We start from the raw sequence: 18,677 nt of genomic DNA on the forward strand, positions 1-18,677 counted from the left end.
ATGCTGTTTCCAGAGTAGATATGGGGACAGAGTAGGCAACGAGGTTTGCTACAGGGATAGGTTCCTGGGTTGATGTTTCTGTGGTGTGGTGTGTAGTTGCTGGTGAGTATTTGCTTCAGGTTGGAGGGTTGTCTGTAAGCGAGGACTGGCCTGCCTCCCAAGGTCTGTGAGAGTGAGGGATCATTTTCTAGGATAGGTTGTAGATCACTCCTACAGAATGGTTCATGCCCTTAGCCCATACGTTCTTCCTGCACCTCCCCCTTTAAGATGGAAGAACAGTTTCCACAAATATCCCGCAGTTGCCTGTATAGTCTCTTACTCCCAGCCTGCTAAAAGCTGATTCCGGCTGAGACAACAGTAATTAAGCTGAGACGGGATGAAAGTCACTCTGCTGAAGGCTTCGCTTCCACCATCAGACCTGGCCACAAGCCCTGCCACCTCCTCAAAAAGTCCAAAGGAAAAGACCTCCCCATTACCAGACGCCCCAGCTGGAGCAGGTAGTTAAGCCAGCAAAGTTCCTCATTTCGTTAATGTAGCAACATCCCAAAACCATCTCCCCTCCTCCAAGCAACTTCAGAGAGAGAGAGAGAGAAAGAAAAGAGTGGGCATTCATTTCAAGAGGAAATGCTTCTCCTAGCTAGGACTGATCCCTAGCTCTGAGGGAAAGAGGCACTAACCGTTTGTTATAAGAACAAACAACCCTGGCGCTTTTAAATTTAAATAATTGCTATATGTTTCTCGTGTGGATTTAGGCAGAATCCTTGAGATCTAGACCTCATGGACAGAGACACCTGGGAGCACCAGTGAGCGGCAGAGTAGCAAGTGGCAACAGAACAAATAGGTGATTGCTGCCAGGGGATCTGGGACAGCCTAGCAAGGCAGGAAGACCAAAGACCCAGGGGTGGAAGACAAGAGTCTATCTGGAGATGCTGGGAGGGAAAGTCTGTCCCAGAGGGGTGCTTGAAGGAGGACACTCTCCAGGGGGACCCCAACATTTTGTTGGAACTGGCTCTGTTTAGCCTTAGTCCACCTCTATTTTCTGTGTGTTCGTTGAGAAATTCCTGACTCACCGTGCAGAGTTGTCAGATTGGAAGACTCATCAATAGGCGCATTTCAAATCTGCTGGTCCCTTCTTTCACTCTCAAGGGAAACCACCGTAACATGGGAAAGAGATACTGCAAAGTACCTCGGTTTGGGTGAGCAAACTCCATTGCTTGTTATTAAACATCACATATGTGCATGACATTCTGCAGACCACTGACCTTCCGTTTCCACTATCCCAGAGAAGGAATCCCATTTTTCTGGTTCGCACTGTATACGCTGGTTGGTACGTGAGCTGTTTCCTGCACAGTCAGCAGCCAGTCCGATTTTCAAAGCATAAGTCTCACCTTTGCCCGCACAATCACGTGCCTGTGCAGTGTTTGATCACTATCCTCTGTGGATGCCAACGCTAGAATTTACACACTCAAATGCTACCGGCCCCCACAGGGTGGAGAGTATGGGCAGGGTGATAGGGCAGAAGTAGGGCCTCCCTGTCTCTCTGGCTTCTGTATCATCCCCATTGGTGTAACTTACAGGGCTTTGCTATGTCGCATCTTGGCAATTAGCCAGTCCTTTTCACCTTTACAAAGAATTCAATCAGACCCTGTCTATTCTTCAAACACGTCTCTCGTACTTCTTTCAAAGATTTAGAGGGATCGAGCTAGAGAAATGAGCAGCCTCCTGACCTTACTTGACTCATCTTGTCTCCTCGACTCGTAGCAGCTTTAGTCAAGGTTCCCTCTAATAGGGGCAATTTCCAACTTGGGAATAAGGATTTTTGCAGAAATGTAATATGGCTGCAGAATGAAATAGCCATCTCACGGCACGCCAAAGCAGAGGAAATAAGGGGCATTTTTTTAAAACACAACAACAATAAATGGCACATATTCTGGGTCGAAACAACCAATCAACCAACCAGCTCCGCAGCAATGCCCCTTCTTTCCTGTTCAGTTCCAAAAACGTGTTTTGCTAATTCACTGTGTTATTTTGCAATCAACTGAACATGTTGATGCTGCTCACGCTTGCTGATGAAATGACCAGTAAGGTCACTTTCCTCCAGCCTCAGCCCCCTGTGGCCGCATGGACTACAGCCTTTATTGCCTTTCCACCTATGGCCACACGCATCCCATCCTAACAACTTCCTAATCTATGGCTGCCTTCACTCCAGCCTCAGCTGCCTTTTGGCCTGTGACCACATGTTCCCAATCTGACTCCATTGCACCCACAATCACACATACTGCAGCCCTGACTACCTTTCCTATTTGGCCACATGTATCCCAGCCTTGACCTCCCCTTCCCCACTGATGGGGGGCCTTTGCTATCTATAACCATACGTACCCCAGCCGTGACTGACGAGCCATCTACAGTCACATGCACGGCAGCCTTGTGCTGGCACAACTTCTAAACGTGATCTAAATCTGGTCCAAAAAAATCTGTCAGCCACAGGTGAGGTCCTCTTCAGCACTAAAGAGAAGGAGAGCTCCTTTCGCATGAGCCCTCAGCCTGTGCTACGTTTGCCTTCTGTACTGTATCCCACACACCACCTGCTTTCCTGATCAATCAGATGACAGGACACAGCCACAGCATTATGCACCTTCCATGATGCAGAGGGCCACAGGTGTTTGTGACGCTTGTAAGAGTTAGTTACCAATTGTGAAAAGAGACAGACACTCGATTATTATTTCTCTAGCACCGCTAAGAGGGCAGAGCTCCGCTTGATAGGTGAACCACGCCAAACAAATAATCAGACAAGCTCCTTAAGATGAAAACTCTCTAGCCTGCTTTTTCCGTTTCTTTTGCCTGCTTGATATTCCAGCGGCACACTGAACAAAAGCTAAGAGATCATGCAAAGAGCATCTTAGCATTTGTCAATGTGCGGGCGGTGGCATTTGTTGTGCTGTTATAATGCTGGCGAAAACTACACTGAATATTTAGGCTATGAATCATGTTTTGTTGCCATTTCCATATGTTTTCCCTAAACATGGAACACAGTTAAAAGGAGGATTTTTAAAAAGGACAAGGGAAATTGGGGCAAGGAATGTACAAATGAGTCTATTATTATGTCTATAATTGGATGTACTTGGGCGTCTCCCTGTTGACAAGGGAGGCGGTTCAAGTGTGTAGTTTGTTAATTAAGCAGAACAGCTAATTTTAGCACTGACAAACTCTAGCTCTGGTAATATAACATTTACAGTTAACTAATTGGACAGAAGTCATTCTCGGTGAAGGTTTCCATCCTGAAATTAGGTGACAGCAATAATTATGATTAGTTACCATCAGCTGGAACAAAAATATTACACTGTGATCAAAACAAAGTCATCATCCATTAGTATCGGCTCCAGCTGTAACAATACGTATTCTGCATTTCAATGAGGTGCACTGTGTGAATGTGTAATCTCACTACTGTGTAAAAACAAACATCATTGCGCATTACATTTAGAATACAACATGCCTGTTTTGCCAGGATGTAAAAACCACTACACAGTGGCACGTGGTGGCTGATAGCAGTGATGCAGCACAAACGCCTTCCTTTTGCTCCCTCTTCTCCTCTAGCCCCTGAAAAAGTCATTGGAAATCACAACGGCTCCGCAGTCAGGTTCAAAATTCATCTTCAGAGCTATCAGCTAAGAGCATTACTCGATCTTGCATGCTGTTAAATTCCCTCTGCTAAGGGAAAGAAAAGAAACATGGCACAGATTCAATGACAGGGGCAAAAACTTTCAATTCCTTCACCCGCCCTCCCCCACTATAATTAATATAATCTACAGCAGTGATCCATTCCAACCCAAACACACAAAGACGCTCCACAATTAGCTTATATTTACTTTATGAACCAGAAATGGGAACAGGAGAGTGGTCAGGAGAGCAGATCTGGGTTTTCTTTACATGTGCGGTACCTTTCTTTTATGCCTTTTGGAGCCGTTTCTCCTTCGGCGATTCATGATCTTAATGCTGTAGAGCGCTCCCAGGATAAACAGGGCTCCAGCTATACCAACCCCCACAGGAACCAGCATCCCAGACATGTATCCCGCCTACATGAAAAGGAGACAATCACAGCAATACTAAAGAGGCAAGCAATGCAAGGTGGTCCTTTTTCTACTAGCATAAGACTGCAGTATATTTCTATGCTTCATTTTACAGTATGTTCCCAAACACAGCCACCCCTGAAAAAAGTGGGAAGGGCTCAGAACTATTTATAACACCACCTCGCTCTTATAGCGTGCTTTTCATCAGTAGCTCTCCAAGCGCTTTGTAGGAGTGGTAGCATTATCCCTTTTAAAATGCATGGAGACACAACAAAATAAATGGTCCAGCCTTCAGATATACACATGTATCAGCTTCAGTTTTTGCATAAGAACATAGGAGCTGACAGACTGGATCAGACCCGAGATCCTTCTACTCCAGTTCCTGATTCTAATAGTAACCAGAGACACCTGCCTCAGAGGAGAGTGTAGGAATGCTGCAGAAGGCAGATATAGGATAATCAGCCCCCCCCCCCCCCCCTTAGTGAAAGCAAGATAATCTGCTATATAGCCTAAGACGAGTCTCTTTGCACGACCTGGCCTACTGAGGTGTTTGTACTGCGCTCAGCGCTGTAGGATCTGAAGATTAGGGACAGGCTGAATGAGTTTCAGACAACATCAACCCCCTCACGTGTTTTAAATCCCTGCCGGAGCCAAACCTCGAAAGGGTCAAGTTCCATTACAAACTCTGGGTTAAAGTCACCACGGGCTGCAACTCCACTGACATCCCTCGAGTTACCTACGTATGTCAGTGTGAATTTGCCCCTTTGTCTTTTTAAGGCTGGCTGGGGTTTAGAGTTGGAATGACTCTTCGCTCACCTCCAGCCTGTAACCAGCTGTGCTCCAATGGCTGCACAGGGACAATGAAAAACGCAGGATTTGACAAGAGTTACCACAGTTCTGTATGCTTAAGAAAGGAAATAAATGAGGCACTGGATTGCAAATGCTGTGGGCAGGTTGCGTAGTGTCACTGCTACCAGGTGACTGAGTGGGGGAGAGAAAAAAGCCTATGTTGTACGTCTATAACTAATTGTGTGCCTAGACGGGCACGACAACAGTCCCATTGCATGTTGAACACCACGCCCCTGAAATGAGGTGTGCCTAAATCAGAGCACAGAAATAAAGGGGCCTGGGCTTACATGAGCTCAGGGTAGGGAACAACTGGCCAGGAGCTTCAGTTCTCTTATGGAATCATGGCCATTTCTTTGCACTCCCTGGTGTGTGGTTAATTGTGCGCTGCTGTGTGCTTAAAATGCATACTTTGAAACTGTAGTCCCACTCAGCCAGGGCTAACGTCACCCTCCACCCAAAGGCCTTCTGTCCCACTTATCTGTCAGGGTGGGTCTGTGCCTGTGCGCACGCACATGCGTGTGTGTGAGGAATAGCTGTTGTACAAGGATGTCGGGGGATGTGAGTCCACACGAGCAGGGCCAATGAGAAAGGGGGAAGCCAGTACAAATCACCGGGACCCGATGGTCTGGAAGGGGGCCCGATTTCCCCCCCCCCCTCGTTGGCCCTGTTTAGCCGGTCCGCCCTTGCTGGGGGGGCCCGAACCCGCTCTCGGCGGCCCTGCACATGAGTGTGTGTCGTGCAAACATATGGCTGCAGAGAATAATGGTCATCCTCCATTTTGGAAGGCGGGGTTCTGGACTGCAGAGAGCAGGACACAGTGGCTTGCCGTGGGCGTTCATTGTTGGGCTAATACCCAGGGCCGGCGCAACCCATTAGGCGACCTAGGCGGTGGCCTAGGGTGCTATAATTTGGGGGGCGGCGACCGCGGCGGTATTTCGGCGGCGGGACCTTCCGCCACCTCTGTGGGGGGCAGCATTTCGGGGCGGGACCTTCCGCCACCTAGGGCGACAGAAAAGCTGGCGGCGCTCCTGCTAATACAAATAATTAGGCTGTTAAATACAAGCTCTCCATTCTGTAATAAGGAGAACACCACATCGATGGGGGCCAAACTGGCATTGGCAGGGAGTCTGCACTGCTTACGAAAGCTGGGCAAACAATGGATTTTTCAGTTTGCGGGAAATCCTGGGGAGAAAAATTGTTTCAGGTCAACCCAAAATTGAACATTTTCAAAATTTAGGACAAATCAAAAAGTCAGGAAAAAATGCTTCAACTAGAGTGTTTTGTTTTGCTTTCAAGTCTCCCCACCCTGTTTTAAAATTAAAATTGAAGGTAATTTTGAAACAAAAAGTTGCTTTGGATCAAAGGTGTCAAAACAAAACTCATGATTTTTTTCCCCAACTGAAATAAGTCACCAAAATCAACACAAATTTGCTGAATATTCTGGTCAACCTGAATCGGCTTTTTTCCACCAAGACAATGTTTTGGCTGAAAAATTTGGTCCCAGAGGAGGTCTCTGTACTAGCTTCAGACAGGCCAATGGGGAGGGAGGTGCTGTGGACATGGTAACAGGACCTATGTTTAAACTGATCCAGTGGCCCAAGATTTCCTGCCCAGAGGGATGCTATTCCAGCCCAGCCGCTGAAATAGTGGCGGCAGAGGAGTTGTACTGCAGCCCCAGACTGTGCCCACAGATTGGGGAAAGAGGGTAAATGCCCAACTCCATCCCACTCCCACTTGGTTCCATGCACAAAGCCAAATTACTCTGTCTGTTTGTAAGGAGGGGTGAATTTCCTGCTGCATAATTTAAGTGGGGAGTACAGTGCTACTAAGGGAATGCTGTTATCACAGTTGAAGCGAGGGTGACCAGACAGCAAACGTGAAAAATCGGGACGGGGTGGGGGATAATAGGAGCCTATATAAGAAAAAGACCCCAAAATCGGGACTGTCCCTATAAAATTGGGACATCTGGTCACCTTAGCTGAGAAGCAACATGTAACTCAGCCAAGAAGAAAACCCCCGCCGTGAGGGGGTTTAACCTGATTTAAATTCACTATTGATTATAAGAAAATTTGCATTGCCTGGGAGTTTATAATCTGGGAAATGGCCAGTAACCAAAAAAAGAGAATATTTTGGAAATAACTTCTAGATTTACAAAAACACTTTTAAAAAAATGTGTGTTGTTTTACATTGTACTGTTTTAAATGAAAGTTAGCCCACATTTTTGGTGTTCCTATGGTTTGGATGCACCCAACATTTGCACGAGCAAACAGCTCTGGCATTGCACACACAGCTTAGTCAGCCAGGTCCTTACCCTTCCATATATGCACACACAAATGCAAGGTTTTGACACATATAGATGGATACATGCACAATTCAGAGGCCTGCTGAAATTGGGGGCCTTTTAGTTTTGGTCCTCATTCATTTGCAATCATACACACTCAGCTGAGAGAGTCTCAAGCTAGAACAGAGGTGGGCAAACTACAGCCCGGGGGCTGCATCCGGCCCTTCAGACATTTTAATCTGGCCCTTGAGCTCCAGCCGGGGAGCGGGGTCAGGGGCTTGCCCCACTCTGCGCTGCTTCCAGAAGCAGCAGCATGTTCCCTCTCTGGCTCCTACACGTAGGGGCAGCCAGGGGGCTCCACATACTGTCCCTGCCCCAAGCGCTACCTCCGCAGCTCCCATTGGCCAGGAACCGCGGCCAATGGGAGCTGCAGAGCGGCGCCCGCGGACGGGGTGGCAAATAGGGCCACCTGGCCACGCCTCCGTGTAGGAGCCGGAGGGGGGACGTGGTGCTGCTTCTGGGAGCTGCTTGAGGAAAGCGCCGCCTGGAACCTGCACCCCTGACCCCCTCCCGTGTCCCACTCCCCTGTCCCGGTCCTGATCCCCTTTCCACCAGCCGAACCCCTCAGTCCCAGCCCGGAGCACCCTCCTACACTCCCAACCCCTCATCCCCAGCCCCATCCCAGAGTCCACACCCCCAGACGGAGCCCTCACCCTCCCCTGCATCCCAACCCCCTGCCTCAGTCCAGAGCCCCTCCCACACCCTGAACTCATTTCTGACCCCATCCCAGAGCCTGCACCCCCAGCCGGAGCCCTCACCCCCTCCCGCACCCCAACCGCCAATTTCGTGAGCATTCATGGACTTCCATACAATTTCCATACCCAGATGTGGCCCTCGGGCCAAAATGTTTGCCCACCCCTGAGCTAGAAAAATCTGACACATGCTTTTTAACCATAATTGCTTTTCTTCCATAAACCACGAAGTGGAAAAAAGCTATTCGGCAAGCATTGCCTTTGGATTTTAATCTGGAGAATGAAAATACATACTCTCCCCTGAGAAAGAAGTTGTTAGTGAGAGCTGATTTATACATTGTCCACATCATAAACCCCTCTTAATATCATGGCTTTATCAGAGCTGTTACAGGAATGTAGCCATGTTGGTCCCAGGATATTAAAGACAAAGTGGGTGAGGGTCCAATAAAAGATAGTACCTCACCCACTTTGTCTGTCTGGTACAGGAATGGCTTTTCCCATAGTAACAGCTTTATCCCTGTATCCCAAGGCCTGAGGAATGTGTTTGCTGCTTGTTTGCATTCACTGGTTATTTAATGGCACATTACTGAATGCTGCATGTGCATTCTTTGAAAATGTAGCCTCACTCAAAAGGAAAGACAGCTGCCTGCTTTAAAGTTACTGCAAAAGGAGGTTAGGAAGAATACAGTTGAATGGCTAAGTTTCAGAGTTAATTAAGGTGCCTTAATTGTGTGACCTAATTAATACACTATGGGCACTTCTATTCCTGGAACTTTGCTGTGAGTGCAGACTGCGAGGGGAGGTTGAAACGCTTGCTGTTAGCATTAGCCCAGGCATGGTTCCCAATCCAGAAATCTGTGTTTGTTCTGTGTCAGAATCTTGATTCTCTAGCCAGCCATGACCCTAGCAAATCTGTGCTCCTTTCTAGAGCTTCCTCATGCAATTGTGTCAGGGTCCTGTAGCCAAATGCTTGCAGTATGGGCTAAATCCAGGCCCTACTCCCTCACACCCTAGCCTGTGGAGCGCTGCATGTATACTCAATGGGAAACCCCACTTCAGGGGCAGCTGTGTAGCCACTCCTCTGCCCCCAGCCCCGGGGGTGGAACCTGACTGCTCCCATGAAGGTGATGTTTGGCAGGTTCTGCACATGAATAGGGCCTGCCTGATTCCACAGGGCTTGGAAGAGTCAATAACATAGGACCTTAAAGAGGCCACACAGGGCATCACTCTACATGTTGGCTGCAAGTGGGATAGAGCTAACTGGGGTAAAGAACCCCCCTCATGACATTTGGAAGAGGGGGAAGACACTCCCATGATATCTAACCACCGCCCCCCAAAACCAAAGAGGAAAGGGGACATCAGTTTAGTGACCCCTTATCTGCCCATCCCCTGTGGCATTTCCACAGCCCGTGAAGGGAGGACAGAGACAGGATTGCATGGATGGCTCATTTACATGCTCCCTGCCTCCCAAAGCGGTTTCACGCAGCATTCGTGCAGAACCATGGCACGCTACTTTCGGCACAGGGCCTGAGCTGTCAGAGATCAGATGGGCTGGTGGAGAATTGGGACAGGAGGCAGTAAGGGGTTCAGGAATGCAGTTCTGAGCAGAGAAGAGAAAATATTAAACCTAAATCTTACTAGGAATCTCAATAGGAAAAAGGACGCAAGAGGGTGAGTGAGTGGTTTTATTTAGCATTTTATTTTGGGGTGTTTATTTTTTTGAACTGGAACAAAGTGTTACTAGATAATATAAAGTAGCATGAAAAAAAATCAGCCCCTAGATTCTAGGACTGGAAAGTCCCTCGAGAGGTCATCGAGTCCAGTCCCCTGCCCGCATGGCAGGACCAAATACTCTCTAGACCAACCCGGATAGACATTTATCTAACCTACTCTTAAATATCTCCAGCGATGGAGATTCCACAACCTCCATAGGCAATTTATTCCAGTGTTTAACCACCCTGACAGTTAGGAACTTTTTCCTAATGTCCAACCTAGACCTCCCTTGCTGCAGTTTAAGTCCATTGCTTCTTGTTCTATCCTTAGAGGCTAAGGTGAACAAGTTTTCTCCCTCCTCCTTCTGACACCCTTTTAGATACCTGAAAACTGCTACCATGTCCCCTCTCAGTCTTCTCTTTTCCAAACTAAACAAACCCAATTCTTTCAGCCTTCCTTCATAGGTCATGTTCTCAAGACCTTTAATCATTCTTGTTGCTCTTCTCTGGACCCTCTCCAATTTCTCCACATCTTTCTTGAAATGCGGTGCCCAGAACTGGACACAATACTCCAGTTGAGGCCTAACCAGCACAGAGCAGAGCGGAAGAATGACTTCTCGTGTCTTGCTCACAACACACCTGTTAATGCATCCCAGAATCATGTTTGCTTTTTTTGCAACAGCATCACACTGTTGACTCATATTTAGCTTATGGCCCACCTGGGGGAGGGATAGCTCAGTGGTTTGAGCATTGGCCTTCTAAACCCAGGGTTGTGAGTTCAATCCTTGAGGGGGCCACTTAGGGATCTGGGGCAAAATCAATATTTGGTCCTGCTAGTGAAGGCAGGGGGCTGGACTTGATGACCTTTCAGGGTCCCTTCCAGTTCTAGGAGATGGGATATCACTATAACCCCTAGATCCCTTTCTGTTGTACTCCTTCCTAGACAGTCTCTTCCCATTCTGTATGTGTGAATCTGAATGTATGTCTGTGAATCTGAGGCAAATCCCGCCGTGATGCTAACCAATTTTTTTTACACTGGAACAACGGCAGTAAAGCCTGGGTGGGGGCACAGAAATGATATATGGCACCAGCCTTGCAACAGGCTCAATCGATATTATAAAGAACAGAGCAATTCCAATTTGAAATTGCAAAGCGCACAGGCGTCTGCAACAGGGAAAGGAAAAAGCTGGAGAGGGAAGTGCCAGGAGGAGAAAAAGGAAAGATATACACTCGGTGAGAAGAAAAATGACACCAAGTCAGTGCAATGTACTGGGGTAGCTTTGGCATTAGCAGGCGACACATTTGTGTGCATGCCACAGCCACTCAGGACACTCAATCTTGGTCTTTGTTTTCATCATGAAGATGGTTTTCTCCCTCCCCCCCTCCCCACTCCCATTATGAGTGTCTTGGGGTCGACTGGCTGAGTCCTAGGCTAAGGTACTTCGCTAAAAGCCACACACTGGACCTCCTCGCTAGTACAGGCAGACAAGCACCTCAACACAGGACAGGTAGAAACTCACCTTAATCCCCTCACACACGCCATTCCAGGAAAACCGCTATCCTGATCCCTTCTCCCCCATTACATTGATGGGCTCGGGTAGGTGGTGCTGGGTGGGGGTGAGTGGAACTGCTGGACTCAGGGATCAGTGTTATTTTCCCCTTCTGATCATTGGTCCAGGCCCTGAGAGCTTTCATTCTAGTCTTGCCAAAAGGGATTCTAAGCCCTAGTGAGTCACAAAATGTGTTTTAAAGCCTAGGGGCCACCTGGTTTATTCTTCTTTGGTTTCCGTTTCTTTGTTGTCACTGAAATAACATTGCAATCGCTTCACAACATTACGAAATTCGTGTTTCTCCCTGGGCAATGTCTGAGAAGCTGTTTGAGTCCCACCCTGCAGTTGGTGGAAGAGGTCCTCCCTGAGTCCACCGACAACTCTCTCACGCGCGCGCGCTCTCTCTGCGTGTGTCTACGTTGCAATTAGACACCCGCGTCTGGCCCGGGCCAGCTGACTCGAGCTCAGAGGGCTCAGGCTGTGGGGCTGTTTCATTGCTGTGTAGACATCCTGGCTCAGGCCGGAGCCTGGGCTCTGGGACCCTCTGAGGTGGGAGGGTTCCAGAGCTCTGGCTGCAGCCCAGGCCCATAAGTCTACACTGCAATAAAACAGCCCCGCAGCCTGAGCCAGCTGCAGGTGTAGACCCAGTATAGACGCACCCTGACACTGTGCCAGGAGAGGGATTCACAGCGGAGGTCAGTCCGGAAGGGAGAGGGGAGGAAGGTCGGGCAGCAATCCGATGTGCAGGGGTTTAGAACAGGCACGTGAGTGGTACCAAGGAGGGGTGCTGCACTCGGACAAGGGAACACAAACTATCATATCCTAAAAACAGTCACACTCCCCCTGTGCTTTAGAAGCGCATGTTCATGGGGGTACGTCACCTCAGTCTTCGGTAGAGCAAACAGCACTAGGCACAGGCACCCTCCCTGCCTGAGGGCAGTGCTACGCCCACAGAGCAGAGCAACTGAGAACCCTTCCCAGGCCTCCAGGGACACAAGAAGGAAAGAGGGAGAAAAAAAATGTCAGCCTTTCCAGCAGCCAGGAATGGAAAGAGAAATGCTCCCTCCCTCTCATGAACCAGGAAATGGAAGGAGAGAAGCTATGCGGCCAGATCTCAGTGACCCATAGAACTCCCCCAAAATAACTTCACCGGTCTAGACTTCTTTTTTCCAAAAGTCCAAATGTAATTGTCTTTAAAATCAATCAAGGGAAATAAAGAGCTTCCTACCTTATCTTTTAGCTTTTCCATCCAGCTTCTCACTAAAAAATAAGGAAGAAAAAAATATATGAATGCAGTCATAGTTTGTATCTAATTAATATAACATAAGTAACCATGCTGTTTACAAATAGCCACAATAAACTTGACAGATGGAAAAGGTTTTCATTAGGTTTCATATTTTCTCAGTTATTAAGTAGACCGAATGCAGCAAATCAGCCAGAAAAGAAACTTTAACAAATTCTGCTTGATGGGAGATGAACTGGCATCGTTTTGTATGATCCGGGCCTCACTGGACTCAAGAGGGAAAAAGAAAAGAAGATAAAGATTAATGTTCCACGTTTGGTTCCCTCATCCCAGCATGTGTATAGAGTTTGCAATGGGGAAAAATCTGGTGGTGAGTGGTCGATTGTAGACAGGGCCGGCTCCAGGCACCAGCCGAGCAAGCTCGTGCTTGGGGCGGCAGATTCCAAAGGGCGGCATTCCATCTAACCCTTTTTTTTTGTGCTTCACTGCTTTGGCCGCCCCTGCAGGTTTTTTCTTTTTGGTTTGCTGCTCCCGCCGCCCTGTAGGGGGCGGAGGAGGGGAGCGCCCTGCCTCAAGCCCGGCAGGGCAGCCCACGTCCTTCCCTGCCTGCCAACCGGAGCGGCGCAGAGGTCTCCCGGCAGGTAGTGCAGCGGGAGTGTTGCGTGGCAAGCGCCCCGCTTAAGGAAGCCCCGGCCACTCCCCTTCTCTCTCTCCCCACCGCGCCCGCTGCCCGGGGTCTGCAAGGCCGGGAGTCTCCCTGCACCCACGCTCCCACCGCCCCGCAGGTATTTTTTTTGTTTGTTTTTGTTTTTTCTTTCCTTTGCCGCTCCAGCAGGGTGGCCAGTTTGTTCCCCACCACTTGCCACTCCAGCCGGGGGCAGGTTTGTTTCCCGCCCCCCACTTCGCCACTCTGGCTGGCTGGTTTGTTCTCTCCCCCCCCCCCTCCGGCAGGTTTGTTTCCCGCCCTCCCCACCTTCGCCACTCCGACTGGCCTGTTTGTTCTCTCCCCTCCGCCGGCCGGGGGCAGGTTTTTTTCCCGCCCCCCCTCTTTTGCCGCTGTGGCCTGCCGGTTTGTTCTCTCCCCCCCGCTGCTCCGGCCGGGGGCAGGTTTGTTTCCCGCCCCCCACCTTTGCTGCTGGTTTGTTTTCCTTCTCCCCTCCCCCCCACTTGCTGCTCCGGCCGGCTGGGCATTTTTTGCTTGGGGCGGCAAAAAAGCCAGAGCCGGCCCTGATTGTAGATTCTCCAGACAGTGTGGCTGTCTGCTTCTGTTGAACTCTCCCATTCAGAAGGATTCTTTTCTCTGTAAAACAGTACGTTTATCTTGGAGACTGAAAACTCCTTTCCCCATTAGGTTCACAGACAGCTCTTATGCCTAGGGCTGCGTTCTGGCTTGTCCAGAGTGGGTGCACTAGAATGGGAGAGCATTTCAAGGGTCTTCTTACTTCAGCTATGTGTGATCAAGGCAAGATGTTGACCTAGCATCCCCTGAGGACTGTGGTGAGAGTGAAGACAGGTCTGAGTCCCCACTGCCCACCTGCTGGCCTCTGGTGCTGGAAGGGACATACACTACACCTTTCACCGACTGGTTTCAGGAGCACTCTTCAGCATGCTCCCTCAAGCAGTCCCTGAGGCAGAGTGCCGGCATCTGCCCTGGCAAAATCTGCTCAGGCCCTACCACTCTGCACACATCCAAAGGAGAAAGGGCACAAGATAACTAGATAATTCCCTGTTTCTACCCAATTACAGGAAGGTCATGCAGGGTTATGCAGGACTATCTGGTGCACACAGCTCTTAAAATGTGGCCCCTTAGGGAAGGGGCCTGCTCCAGTCTCCTTCCCTCTCCCCCAATGTTTCCCACTGTTGTACCCACTAGTTCAATTCTACTGATCGCAGAAATGGTGGGAGCACGAGTGGAGACCAGCTACTGGTGCATTCAGCACTGTATTACTTACCATTGCTCAGAGTAAGCCTAGAAGACATGGTGGTTAAAACACCTGTGGCCACTGGTGAACTTTCTACACTAGACAGTCTGCTCTTGCTACCACTGAAGGCGCTGAACTAGCAGCTACGGGAATGCTGTGTGCTGGTGAGAGGACTCAAAAGACTTTGCAGACGTCTACTGCTGTGTGGCAAAGGGACATCCAAGGAGCTCTCCATGGTGCTGCACCAGCACTGGTCCGTTTGGTGACTCCTAGACGAGCTGTCCCCTTGTAGGTTCATTGCTATGACAGCTGGATTTGTGACTTTTGTTACACTCTTTCCTAGGGAATGGAGTACATACAGTCCCACGTGGAGCAATACACCAGTCTGGGACTTCATTAGGTCAGTCATGGGACTTCACTGGAACTGGGAGTATCCTCCCAAGGGATTTCTGGTTTAGTTACAAATGGATTGCAAGTTCATGCTATCACCAGCTGAGAGTTTCAGAGTTAAGATAACTCATGTCATACCAAAGAATTAAACCCTGCTTGGTGTCATGCACTATGGAGTTAAACATCAAGATAATCGCAAAGAACTCAAAATGATTAACAGTGGGAGCACCATTTATTAATTCTACTGGCACTGCTAGATTCAGCCACAGGGCATTGAAGACAAAATGCTTAGCCTTTGGACATCTGCCATCGTTTTATATGGATGTCTCTCTCATAGGTAAGAGGCAGTGGACTAGTGAAAAACAGTTCTTTTACCAATGTACAGTGATTATGTTTTAAACAGTAGTCAAGGATCCCCTTTTCACTGCGGAAGAGATTAGATCTGTTCATAATTTTGGATGGATGGGTGTTCTTTCAGGTAATATTTTCCCCAAGCTACATTAGATCCCAAATGTAATCTGACACATTTCCTTCATGGAGAGATACCTGATTTATAAAGGATACATCCCTCTAGGGCATCACTTCAAAGATTTCACTTGCAGTATTAAAGAGTGCCTGTTGGCATATTAAAAGAGCGCCACTGAAAGCACTTTTACAAGACAGTCTAAGGAGGCTTAGAGCATCAAAATGTTATGGGTTATAGGCCTTGCATTAACAAAGAAAACAGATGTAACAAAACAGAGGTTAACAATGGACAAAGCTTGAAATTCACAAGTGGCCTTGTAAATAACCAGCAGGTAGTCAATAAAGAAATATTAAGGGTCATGTGTGATGACTTTGCAGCTGCAGCCTTGTTTACTAACATTTACTAGCATATGAATTCATGCTTAGTCATTTGTTAACTTCTGTTTTCTTTCATTGTTTGTGCCAGGCCTACATGGGTGGGTGAGAGGGCATAGCAATGGGGACAAGAGAGAATGGCCTTTAAATCTGTCAGATAAAAATAGGGATAGACAAACTGAGTGGGCAGAAATAAGATCCAGTCCAAACCCTGTCATGATTACTAAACCAAACTAAGCCAATTTTAAAGGTTTGGATCAATTTGGATAGTGCCCCTTTCATAATCAACAATACCTTCTCCTTAACATAGCATCTTCCATACCTAAACAAATACAGGGTACACAGTCTCACACACACACTTTGAAATGCAGCCATGGAAGAAATGTGGCAAACGACAAGTACACAGTCACACTGTTGTTTAGATCAGGAAGAAGCATATACAGGATCTAACTGAACTGTTCTAACTTATGCCAGTGGGCTGGAGCAGAAGCAAATACACTCTGTGACTTAAACGCACACCCCCCACACACACAGATGCCTTCTTCTCCAGCCCCATTCATGGGTCTTCAACAGCCTTTAAGAAGTGCTTGTTTTGAATTGGATTCCCTTTTGAATATTAAGTTAAGCAAGGGAAATACGGAGAGAAAAACATAGGTCTATACTCCCTGCATTGTGCTACTACAGGTAAAACTAAAGTGTAACTTTCACTTGCATGTCAAGGAGAAATACTACTCTGTTGCCTCATGTGCCCCGCACTGGCCCTGAGAGGGTTAAAGCCAGCCAAGGGAGGCTGAGTGGCAGGCAGCCAAAGAAGGGGCTGCAGGGGAAACAGTCAATTAGGGTGGCGGCTGCAGACAATTAGGGCAGTGGCTGGACCAGCCAATCAGGGCCCAGTCGGCCCATATAAAAGAAAGCTACAGACCAGAGGGAGTTAGTCTGCTGCAGGAGCCCTAGGGAAAAGACTGGCTTCCTAGAGGGCTACAAAGAGACCAGCACCTGGGGAAGGGCAGGTGCTAGCAGGGACCAGGGGAGCTAGGGAAAGCTCCTGACAGGCTGCCAGGACTTACAGGGTCGAGGCCCTGAGAAGAGGACAAAGGAGCTGGAGGCAGGAGCATAAGGAACTGAGGCTGCAGGGAAGTGGCCCAGGGAATAGAGACAGTGAGCAAGAAGGAAGACGCAGCAGGAAGCTGCTGTTTGTAGGGTCCCTGGGCTGGGGCCTGGAGTAGTGGCCGGGCCTGGGTCCCTCCACTAGCCACTGAAGGAGTGGCCCAGCTGTGGCTGTCAAGCCACTGTGAGGAGTGACCCTGTGACACCTCTGTATATTTCACTGAACAGAAAATGAAAGAGAAAGCAGGTGATATCTGACTGACACCATTGCATGGGGAAATTCTATTTAAAAAACAAAAATATGGCAAAAAATATGGCAAATCTTCAAGTAAATTCTGCTAAAGTTGCATAAAGTAATAAAAGAACTGAGCTTCTTAATTAACTAAACTATTCTTTGTCCATTCCAGTTTCCTATGCTAGATGCAGTAAGAGTCTGATGAATTCTCAAACTTGTATTGGAATAGTTATAGGTCCAAAATAAAATTCAATGCACATTTTGAAGATTTAGCTGGAAGTCGTAGATATAAACACATAAATATAGCTTCTTAGAGCTTTAATTATGCTAAATTTGCCTTAATTCAAGTTAAGCACAAAACCCATTTGTTATCTGTTTTTCACAATAATTACATTGCAGTAGGAATCTCATGAATAGAATGACCTACTTCCTTGTAAAAGAACAACAATTGAGCATCTCTAAAGCAGCAATTAATGTAAGAATATTTTTAACAATTCTTATATAAGAGGCTGATACTTCCACTGGGGAGAGGATAGTATAACATTCTAATCCCTACTTTCAAAGAATATTAAAGCTTGCTTCATTCTCTCACTCTTCAAAAGAATACTAGGATGTCTTCTAGGACACACGTACGTTGAGACATGCACCCCTATTTGCCTTATGCACTGACCATTTGTTGTTAAAATAGGCCCCAGTTCAGCAATATATTTAAGTATGTGTTCAAGTTACTAATAAATAATAAAGTGGCCCAGCAAAAGGCCTCTACAGTCCCATGTAGATGAGCTGACTTCAGACTCATGAGGAGCCCATGAAGTCCACCGGCGTGCACAGAGTTTTTGAACTGAACAGCATGTGAACATGTGGTGATGCCCTAGGACAGTTTATTTGCTATTACATCAGTAACACTTGTTGTCCTTGCCCTTTCACTGACTGGGATTTTCAAAGTAATTTCCTGTCATTAACTTGTGGATTATAGTGAATTACAAAGTATTGATTTTATTGTGAACCAATACATAAAACTAATTTTAGCACTAAAGGGGAAAAATGACAGAACTGTTGTGATTAAAAAAGCATGTACTGTCCAATTATTTTGAATATACAAATATGGAAAGTAAGACTGAGAACTGTTCTTACAGCAGGTGCAGTTTGTTTAGCTACCATTGATTATATATGTGAATATAGCTTCTATGGTCTGGTCTATACTACCCGCCTGAATCGGCGGGTAGAAATCGACCTCTCGGGGATCGATTTATCGCGTCCCGTCGGGACGCGACAATCAATCCCCAAATCGGCGCTCTAACTCCACCAGCGGAGGTGGTAGTAAGCGCCGCCGACAAAAAGCGGCAGAAGTCGATTTTGCCGCCGTCCTCACAACGGGGTAAGTCGGCTGCAATATGTCGAATTCAGCTACGCTATTCACGTAGCTGAATTTGCGTATCTTAAATCGACTCCCCGCTGTAGTGTAGATGTACCCTATTACACATAATTATTCATAAAATATTAGTATTCTGTCCTGATCTTAAAAGGGGAACCTTAAAGATAATATCTTCACATGAAAATGAAATCTACCTTGAGAACACTAGTGACTGTCATTTAAATCTTTTAGAGATTAGCAAATAATTTCTGACAATTTATTAAACTAGTTTTGTCTAACTCCTGCTCACAAAATGTCTGAACAGATTGCAACACTTGGACGGATTGCATTTACAAATTTCTGCACTGAATAATT

The 18,677-nt window shown here is 47.5% G+C and overlaps 1 protein-coding gene across 2 annotated transcripts in view; it reads right to left on the reverse strand.

Annotated features, from left to right (window-relative positions):
* Positions 1-210: 210 nt before the first annotated feature.
* The window catches only part of ARMH4 (armadillo like helical domain containing 4), a 112,474-nt gene continuing 94,007 nt past the window's right edge, over positions 211-18,677 (reverse strand). For both annotated transcript variants that reach the window (XM_034768911.1, XM_034768910.1), the window contains exons 6-8: positions 12,440-12,471; positions 3,939-4,073; positions 211-3,708 (exon numbers count right to left, since the gene is read on the reverse strand). In XM_034768911.1, the coding sequence (XP_034624802.1) occupies positions 3,640-3,708; positions 3,939-4,073; positions 12,440-12,471 (236 nt within the window). In that variant the 3' untranslated portion in view covers positions 211-3,639. The remainder of the gene's footprint in view (positions 3,709-3,938; positions 4,074-12,439; positions 12,472-18,677) is intronic.

This window comes from Trachemys scripta, chromosome 4 (genome assembly GCF_013100865.1).
Source record: "Trachemys scripta elegans isolate TJP31775 chromosome 4, CAS_Tse_1.0, whole genome shotgun sequence".
NCBI classification, from domain to species: Eukaryota; Metazoa; Chordata; order Testudines; family Emydidae; genus Trachemys; species Trachemys scripta.